Here is an 18497-nt window from a genome sequence, read left to right as displayed (position 1 = left end):
ACTCCAGGCCCAGCTCTCTCTGGCCACCAGATGATGCCTCATTCACAAAAGATGTCTATATTCTTTGGTTTGTTTAGTTATTACAGTATTTTTGAAGTCTGGGCCTGTGATTTTACGTGTATTGAACACTCTGGTGTTAAGACACTTTCTGCTGGTAGAGATGTTAGCTCACCTGCAAGCTGGAGTCTTGAAAGATGCCTCAGGCCCTGATAGATTGAGAAAAATTCTCAGTCACATGGCTGGGAGATGTCCTAAGCAGGACTGGAGCCTAAGCTTCCTGACTCTAAATTGCCTATGTCTCCTGGTTTTTATTTCAGAACAATATTGATTTCTCATAATTGTTTCTTATCTTGCTTTGGGATTGAAGTAAGAAGTTTAGTTCCAAGAGCCAACAAAGAAAATAACCCTAACTGTACTTTATAGGATCAGCTCAACACCTATTTTCTTCTGTGGTTTCCTTTGATCTAGGGATACTAGAGTGTTTGATGCATCTGCAGGTATTGAGGTTTCTTTTCCAGATGAGGATGCTTAGACCCAATAGCAGAAAAAAACTTCATATCCAGGACTTTTTCTGTGCAGTCTTAGTTCTCCACCATCACTCTATGCAGTCTTCCTATTTCGTAGTCACCTTTTATGACTGCCCAGTCCCTGATTTTCAAGTAGTTACCCCTAAAGGAAGAAAGCATTGTCTATGTATTAGTTGGATTCTAATGTTAAAGGTCTTTCTTGATCAGTAATAGAATAAAAAAACATTCATTGTTTATATTGTAGGAAGCTAATTGCAAAAGAGTTGAAAATATTTTCTCTCTGAACTTACTCCTTTTGGTGATCCTCCTTTGTAGATTCTTGTAAAAATAAAATAAAAAATATATTCAAAATTCACATTGTTCTTTTGAGAGATGTAACTATAAAAAGTGGCATGGACTATGCCCCTGAGGCAATGTCTGGCAATGATGTGATTGATGCATATTCCCCTGGAGTGCAGTTTTTTCAATTTTGTAGCTATTTACAAAGCTATCATATAGGTTTGGGTTTGGATTTTTTTGTGGGAGGTGGGGAGGGATTACTTGTAGTATTTTTATGTCATAGAAGTATTAAGTTTATAAATTCACCAATTGCATCATATTTGAAATTTAAGATTCCAGAAAAATGTAAAACACCTTTACAGAGCATATGTTAGAGTGAATTTTTGAGGTGAGTTTTAGGAAAAGCATTCATTGTGTCAGAATAAGCGTCAGTTAAGAGAGCACTTTAAAAGTAATTGCAAATTCTCATACTGGAGCTTAAGGGAAATTTCCCACTGTTCATATTGTGAATAAATAGTGTATCTCAAAAACCAAGGAGCAGCTTTATTTTTGTTTTACCTATATGGGGGAAGTATTTGCTAAGAGCCCCTTTATGTATTAACATAACCCTCAACAAAAGAATCTGAGCTTTCTTTGGAACAATCACTAAGAACTGATACAGTCTACTATGTGGTTCGTAGTCTGGTGATTTTGAGGCAAGTAGGAAAATATTATATTTTAAGGACATCAAAATGCTTTCAGAGCATTCAGCTCTTTTGAGAGAAGGAAGCAAAAATTCCCCAGGTTATTTTAAGATGGAGAAGATGAACATGTTGAATTTTTAAATCACAAATTAGGAGGTTCTTAGCTATTATAAAAAACAATCCTGTAAATCAGAAAGAATAATGAGATATTCTCAATGCACTGATCATATTTATAAACGTTATAGAATTACTTGGAGCAAGTATCCCATCTTTAAGTAGAGGTGGTAGCCCAAAAGGAAAAATTTGTTTTTCCCTGCTGTTTTTTTCAGGTCTTAGGGCTTCTATTCAAAGAGTGACTAGGATTAAAGACCAGATTATGTATAGGCCAGGTCAAAATGCGCCCCTTACCCCCTTCTCTTTCCCCCCCCCCCCTTAAATTTGTGTGTTCTAACAGACTTTATACATAATTATACCCACGCCAGGTGGTTTCCAGTGTCACAAAAAGGATGCTGTTGAATTTAATCCAGTAACTTGGTAAGAATTGCTGGGTAGTAGGGTTCGCACTGGTTGATTATAGCAAGAGTAACTGGAAGAATGGTTGTGAACATCCTCATTATAAGTGTTAGGTGTGTCCAAGAAGTCACCTAATTTTCCAGCACTTGATTTGTGCTGGTGGTTATGAAAGCCATCACCAAGTTTCGGAACTTGTATTTCTCCCACGTTAAATTCTTAGAAAATGGAAGTGTACCGTTTTTAGTTGCACTCTCCTATTCAAGCCGACAATAAGCATGCATGGCATTTGGACCCTCTCTCATGTCTGATTACAGTTTTCATATTTATATATTGGTGTCTTTCTGACAGACCAATAATCCCATAAATTCAGCAAGTGAAAACAACATCCAAAAGTGTATGTTGAACCGGTAGCTGCAGGGGGTATGAAAATTATGGTAATTTTTAGCTTCGCTATTGTTAGTCGTGCACATGAGTGTTTCTAAGAGAAATGTATCATGCTTTCAGCTCTGAGCATATTACAAAGCCCACATAATGCAGCCCTGGTACAAATACAGGAAATGGTTGCATTATCAAACACAATATAGTCACTTAGCCTTTTTCGGCAGAGAAAAAGAATAACCTGATCTGGAGAAAGCTTCAGCATTTGATCAAATTAGGCCAAGCCTCAAATACAGCGTATGAGCCTTTCTCAGTAAGACGCAGTCCTCATAAGGAAACAACAAACCTTTCAAGCTAAAGGTTTGGCAAGCCAACCGAGGTGGTGGTTGGGGGTGAGACTGCGCTCAGGGTCATGGCCATCCCTCCCCTGGCCCTTTTATAGATTCCGCTTTTCCCTGTTCTCCTGGAAGTTGTACTTAGGTTTCTACCTCTCTCACGTTCCTAGAGGATTAGGTTTATGTGCACTAATCATTTCCCATAATTGAAAATGCTGCTGCTATCTCAGGGTCCTTGTTTCCTCTGCAAAGTGAAGGGCCCTGGCTAGGAGGCTTCTAAGGGCCATTTCAGCTTTAAATCGATAGACTGCCTATAAGTGACGCCAATTGGGATTTAAAACCACAGCCTACTATATTGCTGGCCTGCCTGAATGGCCTCCTACCTTCTAATAGGAAGACTAATGCAGCTAGCCAGGAGGGAATAATGAGAGCTCCCATTTCTAGAACACTTTAAGATTTATAAAGTGATTTCCCCACAATATTTCTGAAGGTGGAGTAAGATAAAATTGGACTCTTATGATATGTGGTATGTAACTTGCCAGCCAGAGAATAGGAGAACCAGGGGGCAATGGGAAGCCAGGATCACGAACCTTTTTGTGCAGTACAAACCCAATTTAAAATGTATTCCTAGTACAAGCTGTACTCACTTAATGGAAGAACCAGCAAAAATAAATGGTTTTGCAGTTTCAGCTTCAGAATCTCTTAAAAGCAGCTTTGTGAAATAAGGAAAGGGTATAGTTTTGCAACTTTGACAGTGTTCATACAAAATGCAATAGATGTAAATGGCCTCATACAGAAAAGCTGAAAAGTATTAATATCACCAGTTCTTAAAGGAGTTGATTTTTTTAAAATATCACTTTAAAAACCCATCACTTAAACATTATTACCTTAATTAATAGTTGCTAACACAGGACTGTTGTTCTTTGGTTCTCTAGTAAAAATGACAACGCATTGTGTCAAAGCACTGGGTTTGGTGCAATTCTGCCATTTTCACACTATGGCTGGCTCTGACTAGATGCTTTCTGATCCTAGTGGACTAGGGTTGCATTTTGGTTTAGCTTGTTTGCATAAACCACGTATGCTGAAGTAGTCGGGCATTTTTTTGTGATAAGGTTCAAAATGTTGACCTGAGCAGCAGTTGATGGTTGCTTTATTGGGTGATTAATTCAGCCTCATTTTGCTTTTTTTTTTTTTTTAAATTTATTTTTTTGCTTTGATAATTTTATTGACAGACTCATTTTGCTTTTAATGATGCATTAGGTAGCGAGGACAGAAAGCTGCCGGGTCAGACCTGAAGCACTCACTAGCACCTGCCTAGTTATGACTCAGGCACTGATGAAACCATTGGCCAAGTCTTGGGCACAGCTTCTTAATGTGGAGAATGTGGGGATTAGCCCGGATTGTCTAAACTCCCTTCCAGCTCTTGACTTCCTGTGATCCTAAAAGAGCTCGGATTGCAATGGTGATTCTCCACCATCCCCACCCCTCACTCTCACACACCTGCAGCTTAATGGGGGTGCGTGGTGAGAAGCTATGGCTTACTTGCTAGTTCATGCTTCTGTATTCACCAAAATGGGAACCAGCTCCTGGGCTTAGGGCATTTTCACATTACTATCCTTGTCTGTGTACAGGATAATAGCATTTACAGAGTGCTCACAAATGGCTCCCTTTATACCCTCCCACCCACCCTGGGAGGGAGGTGCTATAATAATCTCCATTTAATATAAAAGACACCCAGGGAAACTGAGGCTGGATTTGAATTGAGAGCTTGCTGTTTTCAAACTTGGAGCTCCATCCTTCACTGGATCACCTCGCTGCCTGCCTATCTCTGTGTTAAGGGACTCCTAGTTTATCTGGCGTTGTTTGGATATAAGGTGTTGCAACAAGTAAAATAGAATTGCCCGTTCCAAGATCACAGATTCAGAGAGATCTGACAGACCAGTATCATTTACAAATGCTCAGAAGGGGAAGTGACCTTTCCAAGGCAGGATTTGAACCCATATGCTCCTAATCCAAAACCCAACCCACTTCACTATACCATCACGTTAGTTGTAAACCTCAGAAACCTTGCACAAGACCAGCACACTGCCTCTGGTACATACACATATTTTCTCCTACATCTTCAGTTAAATTGCTGAGAGATTTGCCATTATCAGCTTTTCATCTGTTTTACAGAATTTTAACCCAAAAATTATTTCTAGATTTCCACTTGGCCCCATCTCATGTTCCAAAATAATAGGAAGAACCACTTCAGGTGTGATTTGTCCACATCTTATACCTATATCAAATAATGGGCCCAGAGGAAAATACTGATTTTGTACGCTCCACCAAAGAGACACATCGATGTTCCAATAACAGGAGATCTGCCCAAGATTTGAAATCGACTTTAAACTGTCTTTATTCTGCTGCCATCCTGTGGCCTGCAAGTACCACTGCATCATCTTATGGTCCAGAGGATGAGGATCGGTACTGTGGATGGTGAGTCTCTGGGCTACTTCAGTCAGACTTCTCCAGGGAGAGTGCGTTAGTGGTATAGCTCAAGCCCACACCGCAACCTGCAGCACATTCCAGGGCTTCAATCTTGGCTTGATTTCTGCTTGATGAATCGTAGGGACAAATAGTACAAGACAAAAAAGCCGATACTAGTGCCAATAATAATGACATAACTAGCGTATAATGGGTGTGAATTCAGATGCAGAGCATCAACTATCTGTGGGCAGAAACAGAAATGTCGCTGGAATTATCCTTTTAAAGCAAAACCAATTAAAAATTTTTTTCAAAGGTACATCATCACTTACAACTTCTCCTGGTAGTGGGATGGTTAGGTTTCCAACCTGTACTTTGTGAGTGACTCCAATAAATTGAATCTGCATTAATCCTTCATAAGACCATCGGAGAGAGGATACTTTGGAAATCCAACCTGGTACTGAGAATGAAATATGTACCATTAGGCTTGAAAGGCACTTCCCTAGATATTTTTAAGACCAGAGCAAAATCCCACCAGAAAAGTGGACCAATAAATACTTTTTGGGTTTTCTCACTGGATTAGGTTTAAGAAATTTTTATGGCAATGAGAAAGTTGAGTCAAATAAGAGAAAAATTCCTCAATGCTTGTTCCTTAAAGCAGAACCTGAAAAAGTGGCAAACTCACAGGATTTAATCTAGAACTGGAAGGAAATTTTAAGAATCATGAAACTGAGCCCAAAGAAATTGTTATTGTCTGACATTAAATAGGCAGTGAATGGCAAAAGGATTTGAGTCAGCCCTACAGGTTGCGAATGACAGGAATGTGTTTCCACCCACAGAGGTGTGGAAATCAATCCCTCTGTGTTTAAATTATAATCTAAACTACCATTTTGGGGATACCATTAAGAATAACAGATGGGATTATAATCTAAACCAGTGGTTCTCAAAGTGTGATCCCAGCAGAAAATGCTGGGGGGAGGTCTCTCTTTATATGTTAAATATATGTAAATATAACCCACATAAAAACTCTTTGGACAGATTCTCAGTAATTTTTAGTTTATAGTGAGAATGAGAGTTTGAGAACCATTGATCTAAAACTACCATTCTATGGATCAAAGTACAAGGTGACCAGACATCACATCTGCCTCTGTTTTGAGTGGGGAGATGAGGATTGCTTTCTTACCTGTCCATAAGTTGTCTAAGCTTATTATGAAGCCCCCTGCTAGGTAAAATGAGTTGAACAAAGCATTGACCAAGAAGTAGGACATGTGCAGGGTGGGAAGTGAAGCAGCACACCATAGTGCCATGGTCCGACTGCAGTAGACCACAAGCCAGATCATCAAGAAGCTCAGGATGAAATATTCTGGCTCTGGTCGGAGGTTTGCTAGCCAATAGATTGGAATCCCATAAATGAGCACATAAACACAGTGGTCTGGAAGCTCTCCTAAAATCTGATAAAAAAAAAATTGTAAAATAGACTTATTCTTTTTTTTTTTTTTAATAATAGCTTTTTATTTTCCAAATACATGCAAAGATAGTTTTCAACATTCACTTTTGCAAACCTTCATGTTCCAAATTTTTCTCCCTCCCTCTGTCCCTTTCCCTAGACACCAAGCAATCCTATATAGGTTAAACATGTGCAGTTCTTCTAAACATATTTCCATATTCATCATGCTGCACAAGAAAAATCAGATCAAAAGGGGGAAAAAACAAGGAAAAAAAAAAAACAACAAACAAAAAAGGTGAAAATACTATGCTTTGATCCACATTCAGTCTTCATAGTTCTCTCTCTGGATGGTGATAGCTTTTTCCATTACAAGAATAGACTGATTTTTAATATCATTTTATAATTTGAGATTCTAAACCATAAAGTAGGTGGCAAAGTTTCCTGTTGGTGACCCTATCAGCTTCCTTACTGTGTTACTCTCAAAACCTATAGCTATCCAAATTTTATTAATTTATTAATTTTCTAGCTGATTTACCTTGGATGTCCACATCTTGTACTTATATAAATTCATATACCCAGAGAAAACAAAACTAATTTTATAAGTTTTCTTTTGCTTGTTTCCTCAACACACACACACACATACTATATATTATCATCCCCAATTATGGGAATGATAATAATAGCACCTATCTCAGGACAGGTTTGAAGATCAAATGGAAGAATATTTCTAACAGCATTTATCACAATGTCTGATACACAGTAGGTACTATATAAATATTAATTCTTTTCCTTTTCCCTTTCCTTCCTTCCCATTTGTGATCATTTGTGATCTGCCCACACCTACTTTTAACCCTCTAATTGGACCTTTATTCCCAGAATTTCTATTTTAAGTAAGCACCAGGCCACTTGTTTTTCATTACCCCATTCCTTTCCAACCTCTGTTCCTGACTTCCCAGACTTCTTTCTTCAACTCACCTTCAGAGGCGTGCCCTTCCTCCTGTTTTTCCACTTCTTTTTTATTATTTCCCCCTAAGAAAATGTATGTTCTTTGAGGGCAAGAGCTGCCTTTATCCTTGTATTTGTACTCCCAACATAACACATTACTCAATATGTAATGAGCAAATGTTTTTTGATTTGTTGATTTATAATTCCTCAGTCTTGCTATTTCTCTCATTTGAATGGAAACTCCTTTAGGAGAGGGAGGGACTGTGTTTTTTGCTTCCTAATTCTATGGTTTCTCTTAATGCCTGCTACTCTGTTTCAGGAGAAAACAAGGTCCTTGATGCCAAAAGCTGTTTCATTTCTATCTTTGTATCCCCAGTACTTAGCACAATCCCTTACTAATGACAGATCCTTGGATGCTTGTTGGACTTAATTAAATTGTGAGAGACACTACTTCTCCATTGGGCAATAGATTACAGCATATTTCCTTTGCTATTTGGTTCCACATATTTTTCTCCAAGGTTTAGAAAAAAAATTTGCCTCAATAAAATTTTTATATAAACTAATAGTGAGGCAGGTGACTGGACCTGGAGTCAAGACAATGTATCTTCCTGAGTTCAGATCTGTCCTCAGCCTTTACTAACTGGGCAAATCACTGAACTGCTTTTGCCTCAGTTTTCCCACCTGCAAAATGAACTAGAGAAAGAAATGGCAAACCATTCCAGTGTCTTTGACAAGAAAACTCAAAATGGGATCATGAGGAGTCAGCACAACTGAAAAACACAGCAACAATACAATAGCAATTCAGACATTAAATAGGCCACCTATTTAATGTAGGCAGACACGCTGATTTACACCAGATGATGTCTCACCTTAGCAAAGAAATATGGACCAGCAGAATACATCCCATCTTCAAGTTCATAATAAAGCATTGCCCTTTCGGAGTGACCTAAAGGAAGAAGAAAAATGAAGTTAATATAAAATGAAGTTATTCAGAGTTATTCATATTTATTGCTGCCTCTGGAAGTAGCCTTTAATACAATTAAAATAGAACCATTTCATTTTTAGATATTTTTGCAGTCCTTTTGGTTTTTATATTAATGTAATTTATAGATATATCCCCCCAATATATTCCCCATTGAATCTTCCTTTTTTATAAATAAAAACAGATAAAACAACAAGACAGTGAACTTGTGTGTTACAGTTGCATGTTCTTCTGTAACTTAAATGTTATTTATACGTAATTTGTATCTCCTCCTATAGTTGCTCTGGTACAAGGCAGAATGAAATGTTCCTTTTTTATCTCTCCCTAGAAGAGTGCCTGGACATGGAAGGTCCATAGGGCATGCTTACTTCCCCATATCTATGCAGAGAGAAAGGAGGCATATTTATTTCAGGATTGGTTCTCTAGAATAAAGATTAGTTATTAATACTACCTAATAGTCTATTTTTAGTTTATAGACTCAAGCCTTACACCATTCCAATCCATTCATTGCACAGCTAGCTGCCAAAGCGATTTTTTAATAAGTGCAGATCTGAAGATATCACGCCCCTACTCACTCTAATGGTTCCCTCTTACTTCTAGGATAATATTAACATTTCTGTTTGACTTTTCAAGCCCTTCACAACTGTGATATATAAATCACAACCAACCTTTCCAATTATCCATTATTCTTCTCATATTCTCTATTCTAGCCAAACTGGACGTCTCTCTGTTCCTCACACTTAGCATTCAATTTACCAGCTCCATATGTTTGCATTAGCCATTCCCCATTCTTGGAACACACTCCCTCATCTCTTTGGTCTCATAAACACTCCATTTTCCTGCCAGACAGCTCAAGAAAACAGATTTTCTGACTCCCCCCAAATGCTGATTGCTTCCCTAAGTTATATTTAATTGTCTTGTATTTATTTTCCATTTATTCTGCATGTGTTCATTCTACATATAAAATATATATATACACATACACACATATTCAATGGGGAGGATCACATTCTCTTCTGTGTTCTACATTCTAAGGGGAAGATAATATATGTCTGGATATATATTCAGATACCTACATTTTATGTGGAAGAGAACATGTATATAATGTATATGTGTATATATATATATATATATATATATATATATATAGTGCATATATGTCATATGTGATAGATTATGTCTATATTAATATTTGTAATGCACACATATATCCATGTGTGATATAAACTATACTTTAAATAGCATGTGCATGTATACATGCCTTTCCACACATTGTTTTAATCTGCATTTCTCCTATTAATTATATGTAGTATTTTTAATAATTCTTGATGATTTAAAATTCTCATTTCAAAAACATCATGATATATACATAAATTTTAAATGTATTTTTATACACATATGGCATTTATGACATCCTGGCTGTTCCAAGGACAAAACATTCCATCTTTCAACTTAGGCTTCAAGCCCTTTCTCAGGCTGTCCTCCATGTCTGGAATACTCTCCCTTCTTTACTCCAACTACTGTTGTTTCCAACTTCCTTTAAGTCCCAACTAAAATGCCATCTTTTATCACAACCCTTCCTCAATGCCCCTTAATTTCAGTACCTTTCCTCTGTTAATTATTTCCTATTTATCCTGTAAATAACATTTTGTACATATTTATTGCTGTGTTTTCCCCCTTATTAGGTTATAAGGTCTAAGGGCAATGATTGACTTTTGCCTTTTTGTATTTCTAGCACTTCACTGTGCCTGACAGATAGTAGATGCTTAATAAATGTCATTGATATGTACTTGTTATATGCATTTCATAATGTGTGTATGAGTATACATTTATTTATTATGTATATGTGTATGCAGGTATATACATTATCTTTATTATCTATCTATAATGAATTGTATATATGTACATACTGTGTGTACATATATGTTCTATAATGTATAGGGATACAAGTTACATAAATATATATGTTATCTTTGCCACAAAATATATAAATATAATATTTAGTATCCCCAAAGAATGTATATAACATACACACACACACACACACACACACACACACACATATATATATATATACTATTATCTTCCCCACAGAATGGAAGCTCCTAGAAGTTAAAGAAAAATTGATTATTTTCTTTCCTTTGCATTCCCAGCATAATAAATTGATTTCCCAAATGAAGAAACTGAGATCTAGGGCTGAGAGGTCAATGATTTGTTCTGCTTTACACCTTTCCTTATTCAGATTCATTTAAGAATCCAGATTTCTTGACATTCTGCTTCACTATCACATGTATCTGGCTAATGGTTATCTTGGTGGCCTTGAGCCAAATTGTGTTTATTTGATTATGGAATGTAGAGCTGGCTATGGGAAGGGGCTAGTCTAATCAAACTAGCCAGCTTCCTGCTCCCCAAGACCATATTCCCTTCTCAGAGGTTCTGCCCAATTGCTGCAGGCTGTGGGCAATCCCTCTGTGTTTAAGCCTGCCTCACTTTAACTCTTAAAATTTATAGCTTCTTTCCTGGCCCAGCTCCTCCTCACCCAAAGCCTTTCCTTGCTCCCTATCTGTTATTCCCTCCTCCCTTCTAGATGATCAGTCTTAACCCCTTTGCAAAATTGTATCTCCCTAGTAAAATGCAAGGTTCTTTAAGAAACTAGAATGACCAAGAGAGGCTTTTGATTTCTGTCAAATGTTCAGTCTAATTAGTGGGAAAATTACAATATTCAAAAAAAAGTGCAACTTATTTATGTTTTGAATATGCTCCTAATTTGGGGCATAAAATAATGACTTTTCTATTTGACTTTTAAAGGCCTTCCTAACAGCCCCAACTTACCTTTCTAGTTATTAAATATTACCCAGTAACACTCCCAAATCTCAGTAGAATGTAAGCTCCATGTTATTAGGGACTAGTTTTTTTCATTTTTGAACACAATGCATTGCATATAGTAGCTGTTTAAATTAAAAGCCTGCTTCAAGAAGTTATTGTCAGTTAATTATTCATCTTGTAATCACTATTCAATAACTTGGCTAACCTTTTCTTACTCTATAGATCCAAGAAAAGTATACTTCTAGAAAAGGCCAGCCCAAGGTGTTATAAATACTGAACCCAGTAAATTCCAAATGAATAACAGTTTCCCTTTGGTTATTTTCAGGATGTAGTAATGATGACACTTACATTTTGCAATAACATGCAGAATCACTGGGAAGGGAATCAGAGCCCCAATCATGAACAGGAGAGCAGCTGTGTCCATGAAGGAGCGCTGAATTTCTCCATGGCCATAATATAGAAATCCAATTATCATGGACATCAAAAGGGCCTCTAACCAATTGATCAACAATGATGGCAGGTCCCTGAAGTCATTGGAAATCTGTCGACTTAAAAAACGTGACACTAGATTAGCAGCAGGGAAGGTAATAGCCTTTCCTCCAGTGACTTGACTGACATGGGCTGATCAAGAGTTGTTTTGTATTATAGTTATTATATTATATTATATTATATTATTATAGTCTATTTTAAGTCAACAAATATTTATTAGGCGATGCACATTTCTAGGCACTTTAGATATAAAGGCAAAAATCATTAAGGCCCTCAATGAGCTGCCATTCTGATAGGAAGACTGCAATATGTATCTTTGCTCCTTCTAGACTGTAAGCTTCAAGAGGGCAGGTGTTATGTCTAATTATTATCTAAGATTAATACCTTTCCCATTGCTGAGTATAGATCTCTGCAGAGAGCAGACATTTAATGTATATTTGTTGACTTGAAATGAATTGCTTTTGGGTGAATTCCATTTTCTTCAAAAACACAAAATGGATGGGCCTATCAATGTTTAGTTTGGGACCATGATTTTCTACCAGTAGAACTTAACTCTGGGCACATGGATGTGCTTACAAATACTTATTATTCGACACATCCTCAAAATACTTAAATGTAGTTTCCCTCTAAAAATCAGTTTCAGAATTACCGCAGTAGAATGGTGAATTGTTGTATTGTCCCTGGTAGCTGGTGGTCAAAAGGTGATGATAAGTTAATGGTCTTCTCTGTAGTGAGAGGAGGCCTGTGAGAAAGTAGAGAAGAGGCTGGGGTCTGTGTTTCGGGCATCTGCCTCCAAGAAGCAACTCAGCTGCTCTTCTCCTCCAGAATCAGGTCTTACCTCAGGTCCTCCGAGAGCTCTCCTTCAGAAGATCTCCACAGGAAGTCATCAAAGTCTTTGACTTTATCCAGAAACAAGGCAGCGAGGGACTTGACCTTCTCCCTGGTGGCCATTTCTCTTTGTCTGTCCTGTCTGTCGATGCTGGTCAAATCAACTGTAAGACATGTGGTTATCATGGTCTACAGACTGGAGTCACCAGGTATCAAGTCTGTCCCCTCTCTCTCTCCCCCACACACTTAAAGTAGACCCTAGCACGGCCCCTAAATTTAAATTTAGCCTCAGACAATTACTAGCTATGCAACTCTGGCAAGTCACTTAAGCCCAACAGCCTCACAATAAATTAATGAACTAAATGGACCCTAAAATGATCTTGTTATATAGTCATATTTGGTTCTCCCCTGTGTAGATAAGGAAGTGAAAAATCTTGGTGGAAAGACAACTGGGCATTGTCTAATTTACATTTTTCTGACTTCAAGTCATGAGCTCTGTCCCTCGGGCCTAATAATAGAATTGGCTTTTTCCAAGATTTGTGAGAAATATATTTCTAAATCTTGAAACACTTTATCTGATATTTATATAACACTTCATGTTTTTATTTTTTTGTTTTGGAGAGCTTTTTGGAGGCAATTTGTGTAAAGTGACTCACTTAACTGTTCTATGAGGCAAGTGCTATTGTTATTCCCATATTATTGATAAGGAAACTGAAGTTAAGTGACTCAACCAGGATCACACAGCTTGTGTCTGAGGCTAGTCTCTCTAACTCCAGAGCTGGTGCTCTATCCATTGTATCACTTAGCTACCCCTTATTTAATACTTTAAAGTGTATAAAATGCTTATATTATCTCACTTAACAATCCTGTAAGGTAGGTGCTATTGTTAATCCCATTTTTTTTGATAGAGAAACTGAGATTAAGTGACTTGCTTAGATTAAACAGCTAAAAAGGTTCACATTGAATATGGTGCTCAAGCTGCATTTTAAAGGAAGAGAGAAACTCCAAGGGAAGAAGGGAAGGAAGGTAAATTCTAGCATGGTCAAGGCAAAAGCGGTGAAGTTAGGATATAATGTGAGAGAAGTCCAATTTGGCTGGGCCAAACAATGCAGGAAGGAGAATAAAGCTTATTGAGGTTGGAAAGATAATTTGGGGTCAGATTATAAAGAATTTTTAAAAGCTAAACAGATGAGTTTCTCTTTAATGTTGAATGTACGGGGATGCTACTGGTATTGATTGGATAGGAAAGTTATATGGTCAGATCTGCTTTTGTGGAAAATTGCTTTATATGTATGATGGACTGGGGTAGAGTGATATGAGGTAGGGAGACCAATGTGGTGGCTGTTAAAAGAACTTAAGTGGGGCAGCTAGGTGGCATAGCGGATAGAGCACCAGCCCTGAAGTCTGGAGAACCTGAGTTCAAATCTAGCCTCAGACAGTTAACACTTCCTACCTGTGTGACCCTGGGCAAGTCACTTAACCCTAATTGTCTCAGGAAAAAAAAAAGAAGAACCTAGGTGATGAGGGACTGTGCTAAGGTGGTTCCTGTGGGAGGAAATGGGGCAGAAAGGAAAAACGGGATGGGGAGAAATGGCCACATTTGGTACCTGGTTGAATATGTGGGGAATTAGAGTGAGGAGTCCAGAAAAAGTTGCCTTCCCCAGAGATTAAGGTCTTTTAGTTCCTATAGACCCCTTCCAGATATTACAATAAGCCGTATTTCTATTTCAAGTTCTTGCTAAACTTCTGTCTCTTCTTAGGGTGCCTTTTTTCTAAAACATCACATGTGCTAAAGATTACAGTCCCTTCCACCCCAGAACAAGTCACCCACAGAGTATGGGGTCTCTGTGCTGACTGCTCCCTATGTGCTTTCCTGTTGACAAGGGTTATGATTTCTCCAGTAATAAAGCATTTGGCATCCAGGGTGACACATAAGTGATTGGGACCTGCTATGAGGTTCTTTCTCCATGGCAGAAAGTCTTCACCTTTCTTGTGTCATGGACCTCCATGGTGACACTCTGATGACCCTGTGGGTCCCTTTTTAAAATCATGGTTTTTTAAAATAATAATAATAGCTTGCAAAGATAGTTTTCAACATTCGTCCTTTCAAAACCTGTGTTCCAAATTTTTCTCCCTTCCTCTGTCTCCCCTCTCCTAGACTGCAAATAATCCAATATAGGTTAAACATGTACGATTCCAAAATAATTTTTCTAAAGACACAAAATAAAATGCATCGGATAAATCATAAAGGAAGCAATTATATTCAAATAGAGATATCAAATTATTAAAAATGACAAGTTCATGAACCACAGGTTAAAAAGCCCTGATCTAGGGCAATGAGATGCAATTCTACACATGCTTCCATGGATCCTTCCTTAAAACATCACTTTGCTCCAATACTTTAAATCTCTCACGTTGTCACTGCTTGTGAAATATCATCTAAACAGTAGCACTGATTGAGTTTTCCACATGGCCCACAGAATAGCAAAAACCACACAAAGTTCTTTGAAAAGAACATCATCTGATATGCAAATAGTTATCTGGCACATAATTTGCCATAATAATAGCTAGCATTTACATAGTACTATGTGCCAGACACAGTGCTAAATGTTTGACAATTGTGACTTGACTGGATCCAACAACCTTGGGAAGTAGGTGCTATTAGTATCCTCATTTTATAGAGGAGAAAACTGAGACCAAAAAGTTAAGTGACTTGTCCAGAATCTCATCTCTTCCTGATACCAGGCCCAGTGCACTGTCCACTGATCCACAACTTTATAAATGTGCACCAGCAATTAGCATTTGCTCCCCATTGAGCCTTTTCCAAAAAACTCATGACTCCATGACCTGAGTGGTAGAATCCATGAGAATCCTGCTATTTCCAAGTGTCAAATCGAAGTCAGTTGTCCTAGAGCTGTTCAGTTACTCCAAAATCTGGGCAAGCCACATGGTGGCAAAGTCTTCCCATAACATCTTGAAGCTTTGGCAAAGACTTACAGATTAACCCAGGCCATAGGAGATAGAGTTGCTTGGGTCACAAGGAAGTAAGAGCCAACCCACAATAGTGGGAAATAGCCTTAGGGCAGAAGTTCAGTGGATGTGGGTTCTTATCTCTACCCAGCTACTGGTCAGCTTTGCGAGCTCAGTTTTTGAACCTCAGTTTCCACATTTGCAAAACTGGAAGGAGGGGAATTTGGACTAAATGATCTGTCAGGCCTTTCCTCTCAGTATGTGACCCTGGGTCAGAGTGAGTCCCAACTCAGGAATACCTTCTTCAGAATTCATTTCAACTAGTGTTCATGTGGTGGAATTGCAAAGTTCTTCCTGTTTACCTCATCTGTTCAGACTATCAATCAATAAACATTTCTTAAGTACCTACTATGTGCTCTGGTGAGGCAAAAAATTATCCCTGTCTTCAAGAAGTTAACTTTTTCTAATGGGGGAAATAATAGGAAAAATAGGAAAAAACTAATAGAGAAATAAGTAACAGAGGGAAGGCACCAGAATTAATGTTTATCAATGCTCCTCCCCAATGTTGAAGCCAGAATCAAGCAGAGTCCATGGACAGGGGACCCAACTAGTGGAGGCTTGACCAGCAGCCCTACTCTCATATGTCATTCTGAAGTTCAATTTTGTGTGTGTGTGTGTGTGTGTGTGAAGGAACATCTTCATTATTTTCTTCTGCTTTGATTAACTTTCCTCCATTGCTTTTTTGCCTTCCATTCTCTCCTCTACCCCTTAAATACCTGTCACTTTCTATTTTTTCCTTTGCATAAGTGGGGATAATGCTATAAAATGGTTCATCTGGTTCAGACTCTGGACTTAGAATTTCATTGATATAAAGAACTCTCATAAGGAAACCCCTTCGTGTAAAGCTGGTCAACACCTGAGAGGTACCTAGGGTACTGAGAGTGCCCAGAGTCGCACAGCTCATATGCGTGATTAGTAGGACTGAAAAGCCAACCATCTTGGTTTTCAGATTAACTTGTCCTGCAAGCTGCCACTCAAGTCCCAGCCTTCTGAAAGATGTCAAGGTCATGACTTAGTTTGGGACATGTTGCATCAAGAGCACCTCAGAGCAGCCACAGCTTGTCTGGGTCCTAATTCACCCATGATGGCAGACCTGTTTTTGCTTTGAATAGGAATGGTGGGTTTCCTTGGAGGTTGGGGTTACTCTAACATCCTCTGAGTGTGTTGAACCTCAAATTCTCCCGCGTGGCTTATTGGTATAACAGCTTCTCAGCCTTGTGTCTGTCAACTCCATAAGAGAAGCAGTCTGTCCTCTGGACCATTTATACACCCCACTACTCTCTACTTGCTCTCCTCTAAGTATCATACTCCTATCTTCAGAAATTGTTCTGACAGCTTCTTAATGTTAATGAGCTTTCCTCCTGAGGCTTATTCTACAGCCAAGATTCTATTAGAATGCCCCTGCCTCAGTACCCCCTGAGGAGCATCACTTCAGGAACATCAAACAATATACCCTACCTCCAGTAGAAGCTCTGATTAATAGCCTATTACGAGATATTTTTCAAAACCTTCCTGGAACTTCAGCCTATATATCCCACAGTAACAACATCCAGGAGCTTATCTAACTAGAATTTAAATCAGTCCTTTCATGTCCCAAGAGTATCTCTTCTCAAGTTTTAAGAATCCTACTCCAACCCCTCCCAGCTTTAGAATCTGGAATTTAGTAAGCAAATCCATGTTCAGCAATATATGACGATTATTGTGTAGCCCTCAAGATTTTTCTCAGGTTCATGATGTAGCAAAAAGAATATTGACTTTGTAGACATGAAATCTGGATCCAAATTCATGTGACCCGAAGGAAAACCATTTAAAATGTCTAAATATCAATTTTCTCATCTGTAAAATGGGAACCATAATATTTGTAGTACCTGCCTCTATGGAAGGCTATAAGCAAGGTGCTTCAACTGTGTAATATGCATGAAAGGGTCAGTTGATGTTTTCTTCACTGTTAGGATGACCTGGATGACCTGGATGACCATCCAGGACGGCTTTTGTTGACTCACCATAGAAATCTGCAGGATTGCTGTACCTTGGACAGGGGTAGCCAATGTCTGTGAAATACTTGACCATGTCCCGGGCTGTTCCTGAGTAGATGGTGGTCCCAGAAGTCATCAGAAGGACCAAATCAAACAACTTGAAGATATCCGAGCGAGGCTGATGAAGCGATATCAGCACTAATCTGTTGCCTTTTGCCAGCCGAGATAAAGTTTTCACAAGGTTATGGGATGTGAAGCTGTCCAAGCCTGATGTAGGCTCATCCAATATTAAGATTCCTGCCAAATAAAAAGACCACAATGACTCCACTAGTGCCAGTGATTTAGGCATGACTATATGAAATAAAATTCTTGGATAAAGCATGTTTTTGCAACTATTCCTGGGTCCTTAATGAACCATGGGTTCAGAGATCTAAAAACATTTTCCTTGAAATGAGAAAACCTTCCTAACTCCATACCTTTATCCTACCCATCCCCATTTTAACTTCTTAAAACCTTACCCGTCTTTCAAATATCTTTTCCTCTATGAAACCCTCCTTGCTTCATCCCAACTTGAAAAGATCTCTCCATCTTATGAACTCCCATTATAGCTTATTTATACACCCATGTATTTTTTATATTATTCTTTTTTGCATTATAGATAATTTTGTACACTGTAAGCTCCTTAAGGCCAGAGAATTTGTCTTACCTATTTTGTATTTCTCCTTTATAACTATGCCTCGCTTAAAAAATTAAAATTAAAATAAAGTAGAATGAATGTGGAAAACAGATTAGG

At 38.2% G+C, this 18497-nt stretch overlaps 1 protein-coding gene across 1 annotated transcript in view; it reads right to left on the bottom strand.

Annotated features, from left to right (window-relative positions):
• Positions 1-3932: 3932 nt before the first annotated feature.
• The window catches only part of ABCG8 (ATP binding cassette subfamily G member 8), a 40512-nt gene continuing 25947 nt past the window's right edge, over positions 3933-18497 (bottom strand). Inside the window, exons 6-13 of the mRNA XM_023494989.2 lie at positions 17732-18001; positions 12709-12862; positions 12520-12612; positions 11730-11929; positions 8443-8519; positions 6365-6632; positions 5514-5641; positions 3933-5425 (exon numbers count right to left, since the gene is read on the bottom strand). Coding sequence (XP_023350757.1) covers positions 5291-5425; positions 5514-5641; positions 6365-6632; positions 8443-8519; positions 11730-11929; positions 12520-12612; positions 12709-12862; positions 17732-18001 — 1325 coding nt within the window. The 3' untranslated portion in view covers positions 3933-5290. The remainder of the gene's footprint in view (positions 5426-5513; positions 5642-6364; positions 6633-8442; positions 8520-11729; positions 11930-12519; positions 12613-12708; positions 12863-17731; positions 18002-18497) is intronic.

This window comes from Sarcophilus harrisii, chromosome 2, assembly GCF_902635505.1.
Source record: "Sarcophilus harrisii chromosome 2, mSarHar1.11, whole genome shotgun sequence".
In the NCBI taxonomy this organism is placed as follows: domain Eukaryota; kingdom Metazoa; phylum Chordata; class Mammalia; order Dasyuromorphia; family Dasyuridae; genus Sarcophilus; species Sarcophilus harrisii.
Note: the sequence above shows the minus strand (reverse complement) of the source record. Positions and strands in the feature narration are given on the sequence as shown.